This window comes from Gekko japonicus, unplaced genomic scaffold, assembly GCF_001447785.1.
Source record: "Gekko japonicus isolate JY-2015 unplaced genomic scaffold, Gekko_japonicus_V1.1 scaffold946, whole genome shotgun sequence".
Classification (NCBI taxonomy): Eukaryota; Metazoa; Chordata; class Lepidosauria; order Squamata; family Gekkonidae; genus Gekko; species Gekko japonicus.
Genome location: NW_015162506.1, coordinates 48,479 through 65,598, shown reverse-complemented (window position 1 = coordinate 65,598; position 17,120 = coordinate 48,479). Strand labels below are relative to the sequence as shown.

At 53.2% G+C, this 17,120-nt stretch overlaps 1 protein-coding gene across 1 annotated transcript in view; it reads left to right on the top strand.

Annotated features, from left to right (window-relative positions):
* Positions 1-17,120, top strand: part of LOC107106048 (alpha-2-macroglobulin-like protein 1) — a gene marked incomplete at its 3' end in the record, with an annotated part of 61,975 nt that overhangs the window by 19,531 nt on the left and 25,324 nt on the right. Inside the window, exons 7-19 of the mRNA XM_015406132.1 lie at positions 60-123; positions 2,980-3,125; positions 3,788-3,964; positions 6,177-6,183; positions 7,958-8,109; positions 11,075-11,213; positions 11,467-11,587; positions 12,734-12,959; positions 14,077-14,203; positions 14,575-14,696; positions 14,946-14,997; positions 15,601-15,684; positions 16,722-16,898. Of these exons, the coding sequence (XP_015261618.1) occupies positions 60-123; positions 2,980-3,125; positions 3,788-3,964; positions 6,177-6,183; positions 7,958-8,109; positions 11,075-11,213; positions 11,467-11,587; positions 12,734-12,959; positions 14,077-14,203; positions 14,575-14,696; positions 14,946-14,997; positions 15,601-15,684; positions 16,722-16,898 (1,594 nt within the window). The remainder of the gene's footprint in view (positions 1-59; positions 124-2,979; positions 3,126-3,787; positions 3,965-6,176; positions 6,184-7,957; positions 8,110-11,074; positions 11,214-11,466; positions 11,588-12,733; positions 12,960-14,076; positions 14,204-14,574; positions 14,697-14,945; positions 14,998-15,600; positions 15,685-16,721; positions 16,899-17,120) is intronic.

Sequence of the window (17,120 nt, the reverse complement as noted above, 5' to 3'; positions counted from 1 at the left end):
TTCCTGAAGTGCCAAGGAACTGCCCATCTGCTCCATGCCTAACATTTATCTCTCTGCAGGTTGTCTCAAAGGGAAGGATTGTTTCCAGTGGGCAGAAACAGGTGCCGATTGGCCAGGGTGAAAGTAAGTCGGAGAACCATGGTGTTCCATCATCCGAGAAAAATAGTAGGTCAGGGCAGACCGGTCTAGCTTGGTCGGTCTGCCTGTAGGCTGGGCAAGACCCTGAACCGTCTAATTGGGAGGTTATGTTGTATATTATTTATTTGATTTTACCTTTGAATTTGGGTCATCACCTCAAAGGCAGCTTTCAATAAAAACAGAATACAGAATACATAAGTTCGGTGTAGTGGTTAGGAGCACGGACCCTAATCTGGGAGAACCGGGTTTGATCCCCCACTCCTCCACATGCAACTGCTGGTGTGACCTTGGGTCAGTCACAAGTTCTTTCTGAGCTGTTCTCTCACGGGCAGTTCTCGAAAGAGCTCTCTCAGCCCCACCTCCCTCACAAGGTGTCTGTTGTGGGAAAGGGAAGGGAAAGGAGATTGTAAGCTGCTCTGAGACTCCTTTGGATAGTGAAGGGTGGGTATAACACCAATCTGTTCTCCTAATAACCGTAAAAGTAGTAAAGCCATACCCACTAGCCTGCTGCCTGTTGACAGGGTTGCCAACTCCAGGTTGGGAAATTCCTGGAGATTTGGGGTGTGGAGTCTGTGATGGGCGTGGTTTGGGGAAGGGAAGGAACTCAGCAGGTTATAATAGAACCCACCCTCCAAAGCAGCCATTATTTCCACAGAAACTGATCCCTAGTCTGGGGATCAGATGTAATTCCGGGAGATCTCCAGACCCCACCTGGAGACTTCGGAGTCGACCTCCTGAGGAAGCCTCTAACTTACCCAGTCAACCCATCTCCAGAATAGCCAAGGAACTCCCAGTAATCAGCCAGTAGGAACTCCACGTTTCGAATCCTTTATTTTACTTCTAGTATTTGACTTCTCAATATTTTACTTTTGATTTTTCTTCCCCGGACACTGTACCCAACCTAATAATTTCTCATATTTGGCACTCCCTTAAACATATCGCCTACCTCATAGGGGGGTTGCCAACTTCCAGGTGGGGCCTGGAGATCCCGTGGGATTACAACCGCTCTCCAGACTATAGGGATAAGTTCCCTTGGAGCAAATGGCTGCATTGGGGGGTGGGGTGGGCTCTGTGGCAGGATGCCCCCTGAGGTCCCTCCCTTTCCCCAATCCCAGTCTCCACAGGCTCCATCCCCAAATCTCCAGGAATCTGCCAATCAAGAGCTGGCGATCCTGTTTACTCAAACTCCCCATTGTGATATTGGGTTGATGGTATATATTCATTTTGAAAGCTCTCCGTAGACACAGGGTACAATTTGTCCTTCACGAGTGTGAAATTACTAGTTTCAAAACATGGGATGGAATCCTACCATCTGTTAGGATAAGGGGTGCACAGAGCAGCCCCGTAGCTAGGGATTTTTGGGGAGGGGGCCTTTGAGGGACAGTAGCCAATTAAAACAAAGTAAATTAAATTAACTTTGATTTAATCGGTGGGATTCCTTAGAACTCCTGTACCCCCCAGGCTCCAGGGCAAGGGGGGTAATGCCCAGCAGCCGTAGCTTCCCTCCACCCCCACCCCCCTTGGCAAGGGCAGGCCTTCCCTGCAGAGCATCTGGCTCCCCCCCCCAAGGAGCCCCAGTTCCTCTTCCGCACAAGGGGCAGCCTGACGTCCACCCGCAGCTCCCTTCCGAGGCTGGGAGAGGTGAGGTGCACAGTGGCTGGCCTGGCCACAGAGCCGAGGTGTGTGGGCTTGCTGGCACAATGGAGTGCATTGCCTCCCTGCCTGGCCTGGTTGGGCTTATCTGCTGCTGGCGGGCAGCACAGCGAGCACCTGATGGAGGCCTGAGATGGAGGCTTCTCCTTGTACCATTCACGTTTGCTGCTTGCCTGGGCCGTTCTCCTGAGTCCTGCCTCGCCGTTACTGCTTGTGCTGCCCTCATCCTCCCTGCTGACAGGCAATCGAGGTGAGGTGGCCTGGGGAGGAAGGGGAGCCATTGCTTGGGGAGGGGCCCATAAAACCCCCTAGGGGGCCAGGCCCATGGGCCCCATGGTAGCTGTGGGCCTGGCACAGAGGCAGATCTTCCCTGCCCAATTCTGCCTGATCCCCCAGCCCGACCCTCCTTCCTTCATTGGGGCTTTTGGCTTAGAATGGTCTCTGCCATTATGCATTAACTGTGTGGGGGGGGCAATAGAGGAGTTTGGTGGGGAAGGTCCACCTCAGTGTTACGCTCACTGTCGGTCAAATCCAGTCGATAGCGTTTGGAAGACCTCTCCAAGGGCTGTGTTCAGAGGCAAGAGAGGAGTCCCTTGACTCTGCTTCGCTTTGTCATGATCTGGAAGGAGCAAGACCAGAGGTCATTTCGGGGGGGGGGATCACGGGGGATCGCAGTTCCCCCGGGTGACTGCTTGTGCTGCCCTCATCCTCCCTGCTGACAGGCAATCGAGGTGAGGTGGCCTGGGGAGGAAGGGGAGCCATTGCTTGGGGAGGGGCCCATAAAACCCCCTAGGGGGCCAGGCCCATGGGCCCCATGGTAGCTGTGGGCCTGGCACAGAGGCAGATCTTCCCTGCCCAATTCTGCCTGATCCTCCAGCCCTACCCTCCTTCCTTCATTGGGGCTTTTGGCTTAGAATGGTCTCTGCCATTATGCATTAACTGTGGGGGGGCAGTAGAGGAGTTTGGTGGGGAAGGTCCATCTCAGTGTTACGCTCACTGTCGGTCAAATCCAGTCGATAGCGTTTGAAAGACCTCTGCAAGGGCTGTGTTTAGAGGCAAGAGGGGAGTCCCTTGACTCTGCTTCGCTTTGCCATGATCTGGAAGGAGCAAGACCCACAGATATTTGTGTTCCATCATGGTGTGTGCACTTCTGTCTTTTCCTCCCGGCCACCCCGCCCCTCCCTGCAGCACTGAAGGGCACCTTCTCCCTCTCTCTGCCCGTGAGCATGGGTCTGGCGCCCACTGCCAGGCTTCTCCTGTATGCCGTGTTCGCTGATGGCGAGGTGTCGGCCGATGTGGATGTGTTCACCATCGAGATGTGTCTCCAGCATCAGGTGGGTGCCTCATCTTGGAGCTCCGAGTGGTTGGGACCTTGCGTTCCGCTGCGAAACTATGGCTCCTCCTTTTCCTGTTTCCAAGAGTCCCGCTGCCATTTGTCAGGATCCCAGCAATTCCACTCTCAGTCCACAGCTCTTTTAAGAAAGGTTTTATTGGAAAGAGGGTAGTAGCAAGGATTAGCTCCTTGCGAAGACTAAAGCAGAAAGCGAAAGTGACTTCAGGTATAGTCACAAGTTTCATCCCATAGATACATCATTCACACACCCCTTTCTTCTCACAGTTGCATCTACTCAACTAGGCCTGTGAAAGTTGTTATCTAAAAACTTCAAGGACGTCCTGCTGAGCGCAGGCCCTCCTAGAAGTACACTTGTTATGAGAAAGATGTTACAAAGCAAAGGCATCTATTCTACCCCCTCATTCACACATCTGCATTCACACCTTCCCCCACCCGTAGGAATGTCAGCGAGGGCGGAGGGGAGACAGAAAAACATAGAACAGATGGAGTCATCAATTGCAATACATTGACCAGTACAGCTGTCAGTTAGCCGGAGTCTGACACCCTTCTTCTTTCCCCTTCAGTTCCACCTTTCCACCTACCCATATCATCCGTTATCCTTTCCCATCTTATCGCCATGCTCTCATCTTTCTGCGTTCACAGGTGTCAGTTGGCTTCTCTAAGGAGGAGGATGTTCCAGGATCGGAGGTCAGCCTGCAAGTAGAAGCCGCCCCTGGAGCACTGTGTTCTCTTCGAGCTCTGGACAAGAGTGTCACATTGAAGGGAGAGATAAATAAACTAATGGACCTACAACAGGTGAGAAAGCCCATTCTTCCGATCGTGTCTGAATGGATTCCTCCGGCTGCCTGTTGACTGCAGACAAAGTTTTACTGATTTTATTGGCTTCCCGGTGGATTCCAAGCATCTGAAGTCTGCCCTCTTCCCAGTCATCATCATTAGCAACAACAATATTCAGAAATGACAGATTTTATACCTGGACTTCCAAAAGCCTTGTGACAAAGTGCTTCACCACAGACTCCGGAGTAATCTTAGCTATCATGGCATAAGCGGATGAGTCTTCTTATGGTTAAATGATAGGAAGCAGAGGGCAGGAACACATGGACAGCAGTGTTCCCTCTAAGCTGAGTTAGTGTGAGCTAGCTCACCGTTTTTTAGCCTCCGGCTCTCACATTTTTGTCTTAGCTCAGGAAGGATGGCTCTCCAGAGCAAACTAATTTATGCAAGCAGCCAAAATCGCTCGCTCAGTAATGCCAGTCACTCACAAAGTAGAATTTTTGTTCACAAGACTCCACAGCTTAGAGGGAGCATTGATGGACAGTTCTTGTAATGGAGGGAAGTCAGCCATGGAGTCCTTCAAGGATAGTTATTAGGACCGGTGCTATTTAATTTTTTGGTAATTTATTTGGAATTGAGGGTGAGCAGTGTAGCTGGCAGATAATACCAAATTATTCAGGATGGTGAAAACAACGACAGACTGCGGGCGATTCTGCATTGGCTTTTCCTACTGGTGTTTTACGAAAGGTGCAGCTGAAAACCACATTCAGATACCCCGGAAGGTAACAACGTACTGACCGCAAAGTCACTCCTGCACTCCTGAATGGCCACAAATGGCCATGAATCTATGCAGAAGGTACCATAAAAACCAATGATCAAAGAAAGTGAAAGCAGTGTAGAGGGTACTATAAAACTTCACACTAGGAATGATTAGGAAACAGACAGAAAATAAAAGTGCCCATACTGTAGTGCCTCTAAATGGATCTATGGTATGGCCCCATCTGGAATACTGCATGCAGTTCTGGTCACCATATCTCAAAAAGGACACTGCAGAAAGGGGAAGTGCACTAAAGAGGGTAACTTCATTCACATGTGGTGGCATTGTCCTCATGCGGTAAAGTACTGTCAAATGATAGTTGGAAAAAAATGAAGTTTGGTTTAGGCATAGACATTCCTTTAAGAACTGACACTCTGTTATTAAATCACATCTCTATGTTACCTCCAAAAAAAATCCAGGTTCCTTCTTTAAAATTTATTACGATGATTAGACTGCCAGATAATGGAAGCAGAATGTTATCACCTGACTTTTTAGAACGGTTGGATAAAATGAAAGACAACTGTGTTTTGATGAACCTTCCCTCATTACAGACAGGTCATTGTGTTATGGTCCCCTGTTATTAACAGATCGGATGCTATGATATAGTATACCGTCACTTCTTTTTTTTCTTCTGTTTTGCAACTTGTACGATACTAAATAAAAAGGAGTGGGGAAAAACAAAAAATATGACATGGAACTTGCTCCCGGCAGATGTAGTGATGGCCACAGGCGTAGACAGTTTTAAAGGGGAATTAGACAGATGCAGGGAGGAGAGGTCTATCAGCGGCCACTAACCACGGTGACTAACAGGAACCTGCACGTTCGGAGATGGTCGGTCTCTGAATCCCAGTGCCAGGTGGTAACATTAGGGAAGGGCCTTGGCCTATGTGCCCTGTTTGTTTGTCCTTCCAGGGCAGCCAGCTGGCTGTTTGAAACAGTAGGCTAAGACTGGATGGATCACATCGTAGTTGTCCATAAAAGGCATCACGTCTCTGGCCATTTCATTTTCAGTCCCTTTCCAAAGACTCTGCAGCGAGCTTTCCTTCCTCCCTGCAGCAGCACACTCCACTGACATGACTGGGGAAACCCTTAAAACTTCAGAGGAGCATAAGCTGGAGGAAGGATCGCATTTCTTCAGAACATTCCCTTTCGTCCTCCAGACTGTGGATAGCTCTAAGGAAGCTGTATTAGACACGTTGCCCCGAAAGCAGCCTCCCAGGCAGTTGGCTCTTTCTTCCTTCCCCCATCCTCTTCCCAGGTCCGCAGGATATCACACATGAAGGACAGCCTGGCCCGGAGGATGTCCGCTTCGCCTCAACCAGGGCCAGGGCCTTCTCTGCCCTGGCCCCCGCCTGGTGCAACACACTCCCAATTGAGATCAGGGCCCTGTGGGACTTGCTACAATCCCTCAGGGCCTGTAAAGAGGAGTTGTTTTGCCAGGCCTTTGGTTGAGGTGGCAGTTTCTTGGGCTGATGGGTTTAGTGGAGCCTCAGATTATGATACCACTGAGGCAGAGGACTCTGCCACTACAGCTGGAGAGGAGGGTCCTCCCTACATACCAAGTCTATTTAGACGAACTAAGCATGCAGCTAACCAGAACTTTTTACAAACAGCGGCCTCCTTGTTAGGGCAAGAAAAAATAAAATCTGATTTAATTGTTAATCTCTCTTCCAGGACATTAACTGCACAGGAAGCCCGCCTTTTAAACCTTGGCCTTGGCTTTGTGCCTGCTCCCAAATAAGACCCTATTAAAACCCCTATAGACAGGGGTCATTTGGGGCTGGAGCACACCGGAGCATTGCTCCGACAGCCCCGGTGGCGGCAAGCCCCACCCCCAGCTTCCTGCCCCCGCCCCCAAGCTCCTTCAGTCTCCCCGCCCACGTTGGCAGGCTGTCTGAGGAAGCAAAAGGGGGGGGGTCTTCAAAAGCCTCCCCTTACCCAGCCGGGCTGCCAAGGCGGGTGGGGGGGAAGCCAAGAAAGAAGGGGTTTCAAGTGCTGGGGAAGGGAAGGGGAGGCTTTTGAAGATGCCTCCCCCCCTTTTGCTTCCCCTTCTGACATCACTTCCGGTGATGTCAGGGGGCATATGCTAATAAACTATTATGCTAATAGCTTATTAGGTATTTTAATGACCTCCTGCAGCTCTTTTTCTATGAAATAACCCCTGCCTATAGATGTCTTCAAACTTATTAGAATGCTTAAGTTTAAACTATTATTTAATGATTCCAGCACTGGACTACCTGTCCCCATTAAAAAGAAATCCCCATTTATTCGGAATTTAACCACCCCAGAAATACGCTTGGTGCTCAAGGACATTGAGACTCTTGAGGACTCCAGACCACGTTATGGATTTATTTTGTTTTACCATCCTGGCCTCCCCTGCTCATAGTAGGCCTACAGATGCCTACTATCCTTTGGTTTGGAGTTTGGTGTAGTGGTTAAGTGTGCAGACTCTCATCTGGGAGAACCGGGTTTGATCCCCCACTCCTCCACTTGCAGCAGCTGGATGACCTTGGGCAAGCCGTAGTTCTGTCAGAGCTGTCCTTGAAAAAGAGCAGTTTGTGTCAGAGTTCTCTCAGCCCCACCCACCTCGCAGGGTGTCTGTTGTGGGGAGGGGAAGGGAAAGGAGGTTGTAAGCCGCTCTGAGACGCCTTTGGGTAGTGAAGGGCAGGGTATGAATCCAGTCTCTTCTCTTCTCTTCTTCTTCATCCTACTAACACCTGACAGGAAGTGTATTAGGCTGCTCTGGACTGATGTTACTTTTTTGCTGCCATCCTGTTTTTATTTAATCAATTTTAATCATATATTTATTGTTTTAACCTCTGTTGTGAGCCGCCCTGAGCCCATCATGGGAGAGGGTGGGATATAAAGGCAGGCAATAAATAAATAAATAAATAAATACAATTCACCTACATTCTATGTCCTGGGATCCTGCATTTTAAATAGTTTCCCACAGGATTTGGAGTTTCAAACATGGGAAAGAAGTTGATTGAAGTAGCAGCTGGTTTTATTTGGCACAACGAACAAGCACAGTTGAACCTGGGACCTTCTGCCTGCCAAGCAGAGGCTCTAGCACTGAGCCCCAGCCCCAGGTTCCGGCCGGTAACTCAGAGAGACTGATGCCTGCTGGAGACAAGAAGTGGGGGATCTGAGCTTTCTATCTGCGGCCGGCTTCAGCAGTCTCTCTTTCCAGCTGTTCGGATCCCGTCAATTCTATGGCGAAGATACAGTCTCAGGAAGAGGGTTCAGTTACCGCTTGGAAGACTTCGAGCCGTACCCGTGTCTCCTTCGCCCGGGCCCCCATCCGAGGCGCAAGCGGTCCCTGGGGCTGGCTCCCTGGTATCAAAGCGAGGCAGACGTCTACAGTCTCTTCAAGGTGAGTGGCGTCTGCTCCAGGGCCGGCCCGAGGGTGTCCTGCGCTCTAGGCGAGCGCAGATGCCAACCTACCGGCGGGGCCTGGAGATGCGCTCTGGGCGTCCTTTCCCCGTGGCGGGCGGTGTGTGTGTGTGTGTGGGGGGTCTGGGTCTGCCCGTCCAGCGCGCCCCTCCTCCTCCTCCCCCCGTTGCAGCCGGGCAAGAGAGGGGAACTCCGATCAGCCCCGGAGCCGCTTCCCGCCTGGGCGAACGACTCGCTCCCGGGGGACCCCCTCCACGGCGCCGACCACTAGAAGCAGAAGCGCCGCCTGCGCGCACCAGCTGCTCCACCGGGATCTCGCCTGGCCCTTTAAGCCTTCGGGGAGGAGGAGAAGGAGGTGGAGCGCTGGAGCCCAGCCCCGCGCGCGGGGATTCCCTCCGGCCCTCCTCCCTCCCCCCACCGCTGCCGGGCAGGAGAGAAGGGGCCCCGCCTGCCGGTCCTCCCGGCTGGCAGGAGAGGCCGAGAAAGAAGGTGGTGGGGGAGGAAAGCGCCGCGCCCTGCACACAGCCCCTTCTCCTCCCAGCTGGGCACCCAGGCGTGACGAGCTCCCAGTCCATCATGGGCACAGGCCCGACGGAGCTGTCTTTGAATGGGCAGTCCTTGAAAGAGCTCTCTCAGCCCCGCCTACCTCATAGGGTGTCTGTTGTGGGGAGGGGAAGGGAAAGGAGTTTGTAAGCCGCTCTGAGACACCTTTGGGTAGTCAAGGGCGGGGTATTAAATCCAATCGCTTCTCTTCTTCTTCTCCCCAAGCTGGGTCTAACGAGGTTAGGCTCAGTACACAACAGTAAATTTGGCCTCAAACCATAGAGTTTTGCCCTCAAAGCAAAGCATCGCCACCCCCTCCAGGAACACCCCCCAAATCCCCCCACCGGCGACAAGGTAGGACCTGGCAACACTATTCCTGCACGTGTCGATTCTGCTTAAAGGACAAGACCAGCACCATGAATTGGGCTCAGGAGTGGATCGGTAGCCCGTGTAATAGCTGTAGTCTTGGGGTCACAGGCTTCCAATAGCTGGCCTCGGCCTGCAGTCTAGCCATACTGTGCACTAGCTGCATCTTCCAGACGTCTCCAAGGGCAGCCCTTGAAGAGTGTGTTGCAGTAGTCCAGTCTAGATGTAACTAAGCCAGGGATCACTGTGGCTAGATCTGACTGACCCAGGATCAGACGCAGTTGATGCACCAGCCGAAGCTGGGCAAAAGCTCTCCAGGCCACCGCAGCCACCAGCTTTTCCAAGGGGACTGCTGTGTCAAGTAGCACTCCCAAGCCGCGAAGCTGGGTAACCATCCAAGGCAGGAAAGATCTCAGGACCCTGGTGTGCCTTTCTCCTAGCCCAGAGTGCCTCCGTCTCCTTCAGGTCCTTTTGCCAAAGGGTGTTTGCCTTTGACCTTTCCATTTTAACTGCCTTGTCCCCTCTGCCCTGTCTATAGCAAGAACCCCGAGATGTACCCTGTTTCCCCGAAAATAAGACCTACCCAAAAAATAAGCCCTAGCAGGATTTCTATGCATTTGTGGTATCTAGAGCAAGAACCCCGAGATGTAGCAGTCAGAATGACACGAGTACACGCCCTCCTGTTATCCTAGACCAGTGGTGTGGAAACACAGAAGCTAAGGAGACGTTACCCAGAATGCTCTTCTGGCACTGGAAACGGCCTCTGTGGGGCTCCTCCCACACAATCATCCAGTTACGTTTAGCTCTGCCATGATGTGGCATGGATGGAGTGACGCTGGGAGCAGAGCGCTCTGAGCCTACCACACAGGTCTCTGTGCTCTGTCGGTCTTTTGTGCGTGTGTGTGTGTGTGTGTGTGTGTGTAAGTGTAATGAGATGGATTATCTAGACCAGACAAGACAGACTTTTCGAGCCTGTGGGCACCCCTTGGAACTCTGACACGGTGTGGTGGGCGCAGCCACAGAACTGGTGCCTCACAATGTCTGCTGCAGGAGGCGGAGCCATCTACAAAATGGCTGCCATGGCTTATCTTCCGTCACACAGGGACGATCCTTGTGTGGTGGCGGCAGCTGCTGCCAAAGCCAGGCTTTGAAAAATCTGCACAACCAATCGAATCTCCAGATCACCACGGGCACCATGTTGCGGACCCCTGATCTAAACCCCTTTCAGTTTGGTTTCCAGCGTGGTTTTAGAACTGCAACGGCCTTGGTCTTCCCTGGCTGGTGATCCCTGCTGGGAGAGAGACCAGGGAAGCCTGGACCTGTCTGAACGGCTGCTGTGGAATGTGCTGAAGCCACATTGCGGTTCGCCCAGCAGACGGAGGGATAGAATCGTAGAAGAGTGGGAAGGGGCCCTACAGACCATCTAGTCCAACCCCCAGCCCAGTGCAGGACCAGCCTAAAGCTCTTGTGCTGATACCAGGCATTTCTTAGCAATGTCGTCCACCTTTTCAGCTGTCTCTGTCATCTTCTTCTTTTGACCAAAGGCATTCTCCATGGAATCAAGCTTATGATTTATTTTTTGCAGCTCTGCCAGCAGATGGCGAGCAAGATCACTGTCTGTTTGATTGGCAGCAGCTCCTACAGTGGAGGGGCTAGGACAGGAAGTCCCGCCTGTCTTCTTCAGAGGCTTTTCTACTGCCTTTCTTTTCCCCGCCATTTTTCGAGTTTGTTTATACTTAGAAAGTTCTTCTCGCCACTCTCCTGGATAACTCCCTCTCCTCTGTTTTCTGTCTTCCCCCAAAAGGTAAGCGTTTCTGCAATCTTTGGCTTTGCCCCCATCTATAACGCTTTAAAAAGTCTCTCACGTGGGGGGGGGATCTTCCCTTCTCCCTTCCCCTTTCTCCGTTTTATTAAGGGGGGGGGAGCCCAACCGCTCAGCCGCTTTCAATTCCGGACGTCAACTCACGATTTGATGCATGGTTTCATTTTCAATCGAGCTCCACCCCTTGTGATTTTGCTCTCCTGGTTTCCCACAGCTCCTGAGAATGAAAGTTTTCACCAACTGCAAGATTAAAAAGCCCGTCTCCTGTGAGCACCCACTGTATGAGAGGATGCTTTTCAGAAGCAACACAGGTGAGAATCCGATGGAGGGATCGATGGAGGCCCCTTTTATCCATCCTCCCCCTCCCCCCGGGGACTCCTCTCCTGGGGACTTTCTGATTCCCGCAGAGACACCCGACCGTCCCGCCTAACCTGCTGCCAGGCCAATGAGACCCCCCGCCTGACCTTCTGTCCCTTGCGTCAACAGGAGGGGGGCGCTGGCTTGGCACGAGCCTGGATTTGCAACTCGGCCGCACCGGGGCAAACCTGTCTTCTTGTTGGCTGACGTGTCTTTTGCCCCTCCCCTCAGTCCTCGCAGAGCCCCTACCTGTTGCCGTAGCTGACCGAGGGTCCCAGGCTCTCGACTCCGAAGCGAAGAAGGAGAAAGAGAAGTCCAAACCCAGGACGTACTTTCCTGAGACCTGGATCTGGGATCTGGTGCCAGTCAAGTGAGTGAGAACCATCCTGAGCAGAGAACCCCAGTGTAAGGATACCGGGCGATTCTGTGTTGGCTTTTCCCTCCATTGTTTTAGCAAACCCACGTTGGAACAGAAATTCCCCTCTGCGTCGCATGCCGCTTTCACTTCCTTTGGTCATCGGGTTTTATGGTACCCTCTGCATTGCATGCTGCTTTCGCTTCCTTTGGTCATTGGGTTTTATGGTACCCTCTGCATTGCATGCTGCTTTCGCTTCCCTTGATCATCGGGTTTTATGGTAACTTCTGCATAAATTTATGGCCGTTTTATGGCCGTTCAGGGGTGACTTTACAGTCAGTACAGCATTGGCCTGGGGGATTTGAATCTGGTTTTGAGCGGCACCTTTCCCTCAGTGTTGAGAATGTGGAGCGAATGCCAGAGGCAGAATGGCTGCCGATCTCAGCATCCTTTAGGAAGGCCTGTCTCACTACATGAGTCCCGCTGAATACAAGTCCAGCAGCACCTTAGAGACCCACAAGATTTTTGGGGTACGAACTTGGTGATGAAGGGAGCTTTGACTCGTGAAAACTCATGCCATGAACATCTCGCTGTTCTCTAACATGCTCCTGGACTCCAGTCCGGCTGTTCTACTGCAGAGCAGCACAGCCCCCCTCTGAACCGATGCGAGTCCTCACTCTCGAGGGAGTAGATTCTGTGGCAAGGAGCATCTTAGGGAGGGAAATCTGTATGGCAGTTTTTGTCTGCCCTGTCCCCTCAAGGAGGACTTACAGTCAGGGGAGGTTCTTGGACTTTGCAAAATGGCTTTTGTGATCCCAGCCTTCCCTGTGCTGTATTTGTACTTCCTGGAGCCAAAGCTCCCTCTAAGCTGTGGAGTCTCGTGAGCAAAACTTCTACTTTGTGAGCTACTGGCATTAAAGTTGTGAGCGAGCAATTTGGCTACTGCATAAATTAGTTGGCTCTGGGAGCCCTCCTTCCTGAACTAAGACAAAAAGGTGTGAGCCGGAGGCTAAAAAGCTGTGAGCTGGCTCACACTAACTCAGCTTAGAGGGAACACTGCCTGGCGCCCTGTTTCCTTTGGGGGCGGAAGCCTCCAGTCCTCTGAGAACAGGCCTAAGTTTCTGTGTTTCTTGAGGGGTTTGCTTTTTTCCTGTTCCGCAGTGAGGAGGGGAAAGCCTCTCGCTCGGTCACTGCTCCAGACACCATCACGGAGTGGAGGGCTGACGCTTTCTGTGTGGCGGATCTTGGCTTCGGCCTCGCCCAACCGGCCACCTTCCGGGTCTTCCAGCCCTTCTTTGTGGACCTGGCGCTGCCATATTCTGTAGTCCGTGGGGAGACCTTTGAACTCAAAGCCACGGTCTTCAACTACCTGAAGGACTGCATCCAGGTGAGTGACCCCCATGCTGGGTAGAGAAGAAAAGAAGAGATTGGGTTTATACCCCGCCCTTCACTACCTGAGGGAGTCTCGGAGCAGCTTACAATCTCCTTTCCCTTCCTGTCCCCACAACAGACATCCCGTGAGCCAGGTGGGGCTGAGAGAGCTCTCTCAAGAACTGCCCTTGAGAGGACAGCTCTGAAATAACTTGTGACTGACCCAAGGTCACACCAGCAGCTGCAAGTGGAGGCATGGGGAATCAAACCCGGTTCTCCCACTGCACCAAACTAGCTCTCCGCTGCCCTCTCAGAAGAAGCTCATGGAGTGGAGGAAGCACTGTCAGCGCCCCTTTGGAAAATTTCCGGGGCTGTAGTGAATCAGTCATTCCCACGTTAGTCTCCATGAAGGTCGCCATCTGTCTGCTCTGCGGCTGAGCTCTTACCCCGCCCTCTTGAGGAAGGCCCCCAGTGGCTAGTGCCTGAGACAGTCCGGCCCCCCTCAATTGCTGGGTTGTCGGGGTCGTCTTTCCCAGCCAGGAGCAGGCCAAGGGAGATGAAGAGGAGGCTGAGGAGCAAGCCAGGAAGGGACCCAACCAAGGGGAAGGCAAGGGCTGGAGGGGGGGACAGCCCACCTCGGACCGTTGGGCACATAGTTCACCGGGTGGCAGGAGGTGGCAGCGGCACAGTGGCCGAGTCTCGCATTCCATTGGGCGATCTGTGCCAGCGAGTGGGACATCAACCAGAGAGCGGGAGGTATCCCCGTGAGCCTCTCTGGATTGCCCCTCCCTCTTACACCCCAGCTTGTGTCTCCCGGGAGAAAGGGGGGCCGCTCTTCTCCAGAGACGTCAGGCCCCAGCGAGCCACAGAGAGGGGTCAGAAGCACGGCTAAAGGCCATTCCGGACCAAAGGCTCCAGGGGGGTTGTGTCAGCATGCCAGGCCACCCTGTGAGGGGCACCAGCCGGGCTGCCCTGGGAAGACATTCCAAACCCCGTGAATGATGGGTGTTGGCAGACCCGCCCTCCGAGTCTTTGGGGGACGTCCTGTCTGTGCCGTGGGTGGCATTCCCCACCGGGCCTCCCAGGCCTCGTTCCCTGCCTCCTCCTCAGAACGGCCCCTTCCCTGCCTCCAGGTGAACGTCCGGCTGGCGGAATCGCAGCAAGTCGAGGTGAAGCCCTGCCCGACCTGCCCCTTCACCCTCTGCCTCTGCTCAGAGGAGGCTCAGACCTTCGCTTGGAACGTGACAGCGACGCAGCTGGGTGAGCCCCGGACCCTTGGGAGCGGTGGGGCGGCGGGGGTGGGGAGCCCTGTGATCTCTGCCTCTTGCTTCCCCAAACACCCGTTCTGGGAGCAGGACCGTCGTGGAGGCAGGAGGGGAAGGTGGGTTGTTTCCCAGCCAAGTTGGGGAGGAAGTTGGGGAGGAGGGGTGGCAGGAGACACTCCTCCAGGTTCCGCAGAACAGTGGCACGGGGTGTGAGGCTTGGTGGCAGTAGTAGTGCTAGAGGGAGTCTAAACCCCCTACTGCCAAACAGGAGCAATTACATCGGCCCTTGCGTACCTGCGCAGGTGCAGTTTGAGCTCTCGATTGAGTCTGTTCAGTGAAGCCCCCCGGATTTTCCCATTCCTGCAGGACACGTCAACCTCTCGGTAACCACCGAGGCTCAGGAGACACAGGAGCTGTGTGGCAACAGAATCTCCGTGACGCCCCCACGTGGCCGCTCCGACACCGTGATCAAGCCCCTGCTGGTCAAGGTCAGTGTGGTCACCCCGGGGGTTTGGCACCAACACTGACCGCTGTCAATCCCCAGCAATACCATGAAAGTGCTTTTGCTGGGATTCTTTCCTCTCAGTGCCTGAGCATTCTGGCAGGGAACCACTGTGTTTTGTGGGTTCTGGTCTGGGGGTTCAGGTAGATGTGTCCCAAATTAAATGTGTCACTGTGGCGTCCATTTCACACAGAGGAGGCTGGACAGAACCCACAATATCTTTTTCCTCCCACAGCCAGAAGGCGTCCACAAGGAAGAGACCCACAATGCATTCCTCTGCTCTTCAGGTAGGACCAGGATAGCTCAGGAGTCCTGCCCTGGGGAGGTGGAATGTACCTTGCTGGCCCAGATTCGGGTCATGAGGAGTTGACTCTTCCAGCCAGATGGATGAGGGGAAAGTTATCCGTGGCAGCCATAGATTTTTGGTCCCTTCACAATAGCTCGTTTGCCCATTTCTGTGACCCTGTTGAGCTGCCTTATACAGAACGTGGGTCCATCAGCTAGCTCTTGTGGGGTCTCCCCCAGGAATTCCTCTGGAAGCCATGCCACTTTCTGACATGAAGCACCAGCAACCTGGCTCTGTGTCAGTTCTCTGGTTGTCTAGCTTGGGCCCAGGTGGGAAGGTGGCCTTGAACTGACCTCTGAGCTTGAGCAGAAAACCAGTGAAGCCTTTCTGTAAATATGGTGCTCTTTCACCACTCTGGGAACGAAACTCCAGGGTCACGGCACGACACTCAAGGCACAAACATTGCTGAGGGGAGGGTGGGAGGCAAGAGCAGACGCCATTCCTCACACGGGGGAAGCGCCTCAGGCCCCCTCAGGTGCAAGGGGCACTCTGAGTCTCAGCAAACTCGGGCTGTGTGCTTGTGGTCACCGTCTTCTCCTCTCAGGGGATGCTGTGGTGGAAGAAGTTTCTCTCAAGCTGCCCGAGAATGTCGTGGAGGACTCTGGCCGAGCCGTCTTCTCCGTTATTGGTGAGGAAATGGGCTCGGGAGTTGCAAGCTAACAGCCCCCTCCTTGGCCACGGGTGAGACGACGAGGGCACGTGGCAGTGTCGATCACCTGACTTCTCTGTGTTGCAGTTTGGCTCTCTTCCCTTCCACAGCGTCCACCCTTGGCTGCCGTCTCCTCAGCAGTTTGGTTTCCCCAGCTCTGTGGAGGGAATGTAGAGGGATTTTAGATTGGGGGGGGGGGCTGCTATGTGCGTGTGGTTTCCTTATGACACATTTGCCCCTTGTTCCTCTTTCCCCCTCTCGCTTGGCCTTTATCGAAGTTTGGGTCATCATAAGCTGATTTGCTTCCGCCACTCTCTAAACTGCCATTCATGTCCACATTCCTGACAGAAAAACAAGAGAAATCGGTTTTATTCTCTGAGAACAAACACACTCCTCTGGCTCACAAAAAAAGAGCACATAAAATACAATATTATCAGAAAAACAGCGACAAACAGGCTAATGGTGCATTCCTAGGCATTGCTATTCCAGTAGAAACCCCTAGACTTCAGTTCAGCAACTCTTCCTAGGATTGTGAGGTGACTCTGGGGTAAATCAGTGTCCCAGTGATGCTGGGAAGCCTGTCGGGGTGGGGTGGGGGAGTAGCCACGGCTGGCAGGAAAGGGGGTCCAGAATACCAGGGTAGCTGCTGAGAGGCCTTTCCTGGGGGGCCCTTGGAATTGGGCTGTCTGAAGCTTAAGAAGCATTCCGGCTCCCCCTCAAGCCCCGATGTATCCCTGCTCACAACGACATGTTTTGCCAAATTCCGGCCTTTTTTCTGGTGTTGTGTTTGGAATTCAAGCACAATACTTCAGCCGCTGTCCGACTGGATCACACCCCACAAGTCCTCAGATGTTGGGAGGGGGGGAGATGGTTGCTTGGATTCTGTCCAGGGGTTTAGATCAACAAAGTAGAATTTCTGCTCACCAGACTCCACGGTTTAGGGGTTAGAGAAGATGGCTTCTCCAGCTCCCTCAGCTGAAGGAACCTTTCCTCCCTCTGGTCTGTGTGACCCTCAGGTGACATTCTGGGCGCCTCGCTGCAGAATTTAGACCGGCTGCTTGAGATGCCCTACGGCTGCGGGGAGCAGAACATGGTCAAGTTTGTTCCCAATATCTTCGTACTCCGGTACCTGGAGGCGACCAACCAGGCAACTCCTGAGATCAAAGCCAAGGCCACGGAATACATGGAGAAGGGTGAGATCGATTTGTTTGTGTATTCATTGATGTGCGTGTCCATGGATGTGTGCATTTTTGTGTAGAAGATTGCTCCCCCTGCCCTCATGCTTTTGGAAAGCTCCCAAGTTTTCTTGCTGGACTGCTTCAGTCGGGGTTTCGTGTGCTGGCAGAAGGGCGTGGCTTCCCAGGGGAGGGCCTGGGCCTGGGGGAGAGGGATTGTGGGGAGAGAGAGATTTGAGG